Raw genomic sequence first — 7,711 nt, forward strand, 5'->3', positions numbered from 1 at the left:
AATTTGCCATTTTTACCCTCATATTTAACCGCATTAACACTTATTTAATGGGGAAGAAGAAAAATAGTCATTTCAAAAATAATTGAGGGGATAAAATGATTACATAAACAACATATAAAAAATGTGTTATAAGTAAATAACATTAGGGAAAAAGTGCCATTTTCCCATCCAAAAAAACCTTAGTATAGTGGTTTTTTTTTTTTTTTTTTTTTGAAATACTCTAGTATAGTGGCTTTAGATAGATAGATTAGATAGATTAGATTTGTAGATATTTGTATCCTGGAGAACTTTTCCCGCTGTGTGTGTTTTGCTTCACACCTTCAGCCTACTCCGTCTTCACTCTTCAGAGCGAGTAGAGTGCGCCATAGCCCGCAGTCCGCCGCAGCAGCGAGCCAGCAGCTCCGCCGTACCGCCGCCTCTGCGCGATCGCAGACTACAGCTCCGTCGTCAGTCGTGAAGCAGCAGCTCCTCGCCTCCTCAGGTTCGAAATTTCGAAGTTAAACCTGTACTAATTCCATTAGTCCCTAAATATTGTATGAATTTTTCTTATTATATTTGTCAATTGTTAAAATTAATTGGTGAAATTTATTTATAATATATGAATTGTGAATTGTGAATTGTGAAATTCCTTTGATGTTTATGTTTTGACTTCAATACTTCATGCCAAATGGCACTTCTCGAAAGGCCGACTTTGGAATCTTCTGAGATCATAGATCTGGGATACTGTATTTATTATAGCAACATTTGTCTTAGGGAAGTGAAAATTGAAATGATCATATATATATATATATATATATATATGATGTGTGTGTGTGTTACATAAACAAGATTTGAGAACAAAAGAAAGGACAAACTCTGCCTGCCTACATTCTTGTCTATTACTCTTTTTATTGTTGTCTACTATTCATTGTTCAAGTCTTTCCTCTTTGTTTACTATTCAATAGTTCACACTATGAAGACGCTAGAATTAACCTGAAGCCAGAAAAAAATTTAATTGGGATAATCAGAGATCGATTGCAAAATAGAAAGAAGAGGAATTGTGGAGTGGTGAATTTTTAATTGTTTATTTTCAATTAATTGGTAATGCAATTGGTAATTTGTAAATTATTATGTAACGGAATACGAAGTATATTTTTTGAATCGTTTTATTGGCGTCTGATATTTTGTCATGGACTTTTTTGAATTGCTTGAACTTTGCCCCTACTCAAGTTTTTTCCTGGCTTCGCCTCCGCTTGTACAGGAATTTCTGTACTGCCTGGACACAGAGACACAGAGGCTTCCAACAACAAAAAAGAGCAGTCAATTCACGGATCAAAGCTCGAGCTTTCTGATATCCATTATGCCAATCAAATGGTATCTATTTTACTGTTTTATTTATCCAGTTTTATTTTTCTTCTTCTGAAATGGAATCAAGCTTTTCACTGATTTATTATCTCGATTGGCTTCAATTGAGTATGCCGATAACTGTGTTTTGGTTTATGTGTGAATGTGTACATGTATGCCACTATCTGTATCTGGGTAAGGGTTTGCTTGTTTATTTTCTGGTCATTTTGATGAGCTTCATTTTGCGTTACACAACTCTCTGTATATGTGTGTTAAGAGTCCCACATTAAAAAATAAGAGAGAAACTTATGGGTTTATAATGTTATTGGGTTAGACTAGCTAATTGATTGGATTCAATCTTTTAGTGTGGTTTGACCCATGTGCATTACAACCCAGTCGAGTGACCTCAACCCAATCTCAGAGATTCTAACGATATCTGTATGTAGTAAAGTGTTTGTTTGTTTATTGCTAGGGTTTTGCACTGGCAACCAAATGCTGGCACAACAGTGAACACCCAAATCCTGACTGAGGTTTCTCAGTGTGTTGAAGGCATTAATGGAGTCAAGGAAGGAAGGTGGAAAGCTACTCTAAGCTTCTACAAGCCAATGCTCAAAGGTTAGGGCTTTTCTATTTCACACTTTGATCACAAAAGTGATCTTTCTTATTATTGCACCGTATAATAATCATATAGATATGTGTATTAAATGAAAATGGTATTTGTAAAAAAACAAAATTCAATTTTTGACAGATCCAACACCCCAACCCTTTAAAGGAAAGAGAAAAAAAACCAAAACATGTGTGAGAGATTTAATTATTTGTGTACATTAAAGAATCTGTAATTCTGCTTTTGAAGTTTTACGCAAAATTGCAGCGTTAAATGAATATGGCAATTTGGTTTATTTATTCATTTATTGATAATAAATGGATTCACAATTTAGGAGAGAATATTGTGAAAAGATTAGAATGGAAAATAGCATATTAGGAAGTAACATTTTATATATGCTACATACTAGTACTAGAGATAATTGCTTCCATGCTTGTTTCAATCTCTATCTGAATTATGCAGTTGCATTTTCTGAAACTATTAAACATATTTGTCTATAAGTTTTTTTATGTGCTCTAGTAATTTTTTTTTACTGGTTTTCCTTACCAGACATAGCTAATGCAAATGAATTTCCGCGTGACTTTTGGGGGATTGCACTTCAAGAGCAGCCTGACAAGTATTACTTTGTCATTAGAGGGCAACGGCTAGTTATGGAAGCGGAATCATCAATTCAGAACATAATGGAGAAGCTTCAGTCTTATAAAACTCGGGTTGCACTTAATTTTGAGGTAGCTTGGATTGTGCAATTCATGAACTCCAAATTTCTCATTGTGTCGCAAAATCTATGATTGAATTGAAAAGCACATTTAAAAAATAAATTCATTTAATTATTAGGTGCACATGATTCACCCTGGCAGAACTGGTGTGGGATTGATAGCCAGGCTATGACTACTTGCTTTTATTACTTTTTCACAAGGCCTAATACTGTATTGTCCTCATTTGAGTAACTTAATAATACAAACAAATACTAAATAGGCTGGAGAACGGTTTTATCGTTTTGAGCAAGTTCCGTTGTGTAAGCATGGCAAAGGAAATTTACAAACAATTTGTTGCCTCATTTGCCACTCTTTCATTGTCTTATTTTATTGTATTTTATTTTAATGAGACCCATTGCATATTTTCACATCTGTTCTATATTAGTTCATACAATTTTTGGCTTTCTTGCTAAGGTATCTTTATTATATTCAGGGGTTTCAATACCAACTTGGTGACTTCCGGCTGCGAGTGGGAAAAGTTGTCCCAATCCACTCTGAGAGCTTGAGGGGAATAGTTATGGAGGTACACATTTTCCTTCTTTTTTTTTTTTTTTTTTTTTTTTCTTTCTTTCTTTCTTTCTTTCTTGCACATACTTTTTGGGTTATATCCTGATTCCTGAACCCATTGACTTGGGGTTCGTATTCGAGGTTGTCTTGGTCACCTTTTCTTTGATTTCCTGGGAGATGAGTTTAGGCCAGTTTGGAACTATGAATTTTCTTTGAATTGATTCCTTTTAGTCTTCCCACATTCCAAAAAATAAAAATAAAAAGGGAATACTTCTACAATTTTGTCTATTGTTTCTGACCATATTTTCTTAAACCCAGCTTTGTGGGAAATTTTAAATATATTTTTCTGCTAATGGTGATAACTGAAAGTCTGAAACAGTAACTATACTGACATTGTACTTTTATTGGAGTTGAGATCTTCAAGTGCTTATGACTCTTGGCATTAAAAACTACACAAAAAAGGAATAGTGTTACATATATATTAGGAGTTCTACTACATGTACTCCCAAATTCTACTCTCTCACTTTTACTCCATGATGTGGCAAACATAGATAAGCTATTTTTATCATGTGGATCCCAAGAAAAATGTCTACATCAAGAATTTGAAAGTGAGAGTAGAACTTGGGAGTAAAAAATGAGAGTCCACATAGTATTTTCCATATATTTGCCAAGGGCAAAGAGAATAGTTGAGAATGTCCACAGTACAAATAAGAATTCCTGTTTGGAGGTCAATTCATGTGTGTATTGGGATTAAAGAAAAGGTAATAATGTAATCCTTATGTGATTTAAGAACGATGTAGATAAAAACTAGAATATAGAATAAGTAGTTTGAATTGGTGTGCTAACTCAAGTACATCAGTTTAATTATATATTCCACTAAGAGAAGAAAACAAAATGAATTATGTAATCTTTAAGTGGTAGTTCAGGTGTATAGTTTAGTGGTAAGTTATATCTCTTTCCGGGCCTAAAGAGTAATTGCTGGGATCAAGTCAAATCAAAGGAAACGAGATTATTTTGGTTTAAGTGGTAGATGGCTGGCAGATTACCAATAAGCATAATGTTTGTTTTCTTACAGATGGAGTATCTTCCCATTTCTTCATGGGAAACATCACACCAAATCATGGGCGAGTTCTTTGATATCTGGAAGGATGCTCTCTCAAAGAGATCATTACCAGGTCATTTTATGCATATCGAACCAAACTTCACAGAGTTTGGCCTTCCCGATCAGTATACTTCTCAACACACAGCTGTTCAGTATGCTTGTATCATGGCTCAAATGATAGCCACAGCTCAGTCAGCCGCCCAGATGAGAAACTAGACAAGGCAAGATCCTTGTTCCATGTAGTCTTCTTAGATGTTGTGTTTGTACAATCTGAGTATGAACCTTCTTTTGCATTTCAATGGGGATTCAAGCATAGATTGATAGTAACTATCACTCTTTTATAAAAGCCCGAAGTTGGTTTCAGATTGTTAAGAGTCCCACCTTGAAAAAAATAAGGGAGAACATATGAGTTTATCAGGTCATGGGTTAGACTAGCTAATTGATTGGATTCAATCATTCAATATTTTAGTGTGGTTTGACCCATGTACATTAATTGAGTGATCTTGGCCCAATCTTAGATTATAACATTATATCAGAGCATGTTCGGTCCACTTTGTGTCTACCCATAGTATTGATGGCCCAATATTAGATTATAACACAGATCTTTCATTGTTCAAGCTAGGAGGATCATAGCTCTTTTTTGAAGGGTACTGACTTGTACAGTTGTACATGTCTAACCAAGCAGCTTCAAATATGCATATCCAACAAGGCTAATCTTGTTTTCTGCACTGTTGTATCTTTTATTTGAGCTGCTTTCACTTCCCCCAAAGAGGACTGATGATTCAAAAAATATAACAACATTTTGAATTCAATCTTAGGATACACTTAATAAAAACAACTTGTTTCTACATCATTTATATACACAATCAGCAAACCACTATTTACATAACCTCTTGTGATGAGGTTAGGGAGTTAATCCCGGATATGCAATTAGCAACCGTTAATACTGTGGATCATGGTTTACATTCCAAGTTGAACCGTTGACATATATGTTTAATTTTAGTATATTGTAGGTTCATTTTTATTGTATTACATGTTTATTTTAGTAAATTCATTTTAATGTATTGCAAGTTCAATTTTAATGTATTACTTAAAAATGAATTTATAATATACCAAAACTCAGGCGGATCATGCGCTAGCTAAACGCAATATGTAGTGTACTACAATGGTTGTACACACTGATTGCTCGGTTCTGCATTGCTTTGTTACCACTATGGTTGCTAAGCCGAGATCCTATGGTGGGATTGTGAATTGTGATTGACGAGTGTTTACGGCTTATGTCATTGTTTAATTCTTGTTCTTTACTTTTGATTCCTAGACAATTAAATTTGATTGTGCATACTTTAGCTTCGCAGGACTCTGGCCAGGCTAGTTTTATGTACTGGGACTCTGTCCCACCTGACTTTGTTCTTGCTCTTTTGAGTTAATATATGCTAGCTGTTTATTGCTTTCAAAAAAAATGTTTAAAACATAATCCCATTTACTTGAAAACGATAAGAAAGGAAGGATCCAAGTCGGGCCTACAATCACAGGGACGGGTGGATTTTCTGGTAGGGGGTTAGTACGAGTCGAGCAAAGCACTCTTTCCTTAAAACCTTATTTGCTACCCCTTAAAACTGCTAGGAGCATTGTAGCTTTGGTTTCTCAGGATAAAACGTACTACGGTTCTAAGTTTTGTGCATTCAAACTTAGAACCCGGCGAAGTAGAGCGTTGGAAGAACACATATGGCAAGAAAGAAAAAGAGCAGGGTTCGAGAGGGAAAAGCTACAAATTTCAATATGTCAAATCACATGCTCAACTATAACTTATATAGGAGTTGAAGGATTAAATAGCATTTAATTCATGGCATTAAAATTGATATTAAATCAGTTATGTAACCCCTGTAACAGCAGACCACACCCTGAGAATTAATTTTGTAATTCAAAATGAATTCCGTAATTGATGAATTAAGACTTAGAACGGTCGCTCCTCGAGTCGTACTTACAAGCCAAGACGAGGTGTCCGAGAGGTTGCCAGCGAATGGCGAGTCGAGCCAACGAATCCATACGTAACAAGGGAAATCACATAATTACTGATGAACATTAACTCTTCGTGGAAGTTATTATGACATAGAACAATTCAATTATAGTCACAAAGTAGAATCCACTAAATATCAAATTAAATGTTAAGTCTCAACAAAACTTACCCTCTCTTGGCAATGGTTGAGAGATATTTATAGATTTTAGAGAACTCTGAAGAAGGCATTTTAACAATGGCCTGATAATCTTCTACTAAATTATCATTGATTAAGCTCTGATAGAAAGTGATATCGGAGCGGTATCATTCTTTGGGTTGGTAATTCATATGTCACTAGCGCAATCAATTTTATAACGGTTGCATCCTTTGTCTACATATAACACATAAAAGCACATTTTAAGGACTCCAACAATATTCACAAACAAAGATTCAACCTAATCCTACCTTGACCACTGTGGCATTTTGCTTGCATAGCACATCTGCATGTCCAGTAAAACCATTTGTTTTGAAATGTACACATTCGTTGTCCATAGAGATAGCAACTGCAGAAACACGCGCTTACTAAACATGTTAACAGAAAAAGTGATATCCAAATGAAGAACCTGAACATGTTTATTCACCATGTTTGTGTACACTACAGTTGATATAACCCTGCCTTCAATGGCAGGGCTTCTATACATGAATTTGATTACTAAATTATGTAAACTCGACGCCACCCGCTTCTCACTGTCCTTACAAGGCTTTAAAAACAATTTGATTCATATAAGTGCCGACTAAATTTTACTTTCACCAGTTTCAAATCCTAATCCATACGTAACAACAGAAATCAGCATAATTACTGATGTACATTAACTCTTCGGGAATGTTATTATGACATAGAACAATTCAACTATAGTCACAAAGTAGAATCCACTGAATATGAAATCAAATGTTAAGTCTCAACACAACTTACCTCTCTTGGCAATGGTTGAGAGAAATTTGTAGATTTTAGAGAACTCCGAAGAAGGCATTTTAACAATGGCTTGATAATCTTCTACTAGATTGGTGATTGCGTATCTCTCTCAAAGTGAATAAACTTCATCTGGAACTCAGTTATCTTATCCTCAGCTAAACTCAATTGCATTAAATAAAATAAAATAAAATTTAAAAAAAAAAAAAAAACAAAACAAATCAGTCAAATAAACCACAGATTGTAAAGGCAAATTTGAATACGTACTTTCAAGTTTATAATCAACAAATAAAGCTAAAATTAAGTAATATAACTTACCGGGGCTTATAGCTTTGAAAGTGATCACACCTATGCCATTGTTGACCTCAACCGAGATGGCGTCCTCTTTGCCTACACATTTGAACTATCTTAGCCATGTCCTTGATGTTAAGCGACAGGTAAAAGTCTGTATCAC

The 7,711-nt window shown here is 34.8% G+C and overlaps 1 protein-coding gene and 1 long non-coding RNA gene across 2 annotated transcripts; one reads left to right on the top strand and one right to left on the bottom strand.

Annotated features, from left to right (window-relative positions):
• Window positions 1-373: 373 nt before the first annotated feature.
• On the top strand, window positions 374-5,104 carry LOC109168941 (mediator of RNA polymerase II transcription subunit 20a-like). Its single transcript, XM_019317806.1, has 6 exons — window positions 374-482; window positions 1,241-1,353; window positions 1,796-1,938; window positions 2,477-2,655; window positions 3,116-3,205; window positions 4,265-5,104. The coding sequence occupies exons 2-6, from the start codon at window positions 1,340-1,342 to the stop codon at window positions 4,505-4,507; spliced, it is 669 nt and encodes a 222-aa protein (XP_019173351.1). The 5' UTR covers window positions 374-482; window positions 1,241-1,339; the 3' UTR covers window positions 4,508-5,104.
• Window positions 2,348-7,408, bottom strand: LOC109168942. Its single transcript, XR_002052137.1, has 3 exons — window positions 6,944-7,408; window positions 2,886-2,894; window positions 2,348-2,359 (listed from the first exon to the last, which is right to left on the bottom strand). It is a non-coding gene; the product is annotated as an uncharacterized LOC109168942 (long non-coding RNA).
• Between the last annotated feature and the right edge of the window lie 303 nt (window positions 7,409-7,711).

This window comes from Ipomoea nil, unplaced genomic scaffold (assembly GCF_001879475.1).
Source record: "Ipomoea nil cultivar Tokyo-kokei standard unplaced genomic scaffold, Asagao_1.1 scaffold3238, whole genome shotgun sequence".
Lineage (NCBI taxonomy): Eukaryota > Viridiplantae > Streptophyta > Magnoliopsida > Solanales > Convolvulaceae > Ipomoea > Ipomoea nil.

What these genes read in the sequence shown, in the direction of transcription:
- LOC109168941 (XM_019317806.1), top strand. An exon ending in CTACAAGCCAATGCTCAAAG is followed by an intron (nt 1,939 to 2,476) that starts GTTAGGGCTTTT and finishes TTTCCTTACCAG; the next exon opens with ACATAGCTAATGCAAATGAA. An exon ending in GGGTTGCACTTAATTTTGAG is followed by an intron (nt 2,656 to 3,115) that starts GTAGCTTGGATT and finishes TATTATATTCAG; the next exon opens with GGGTTTCAATACCAACTTGG.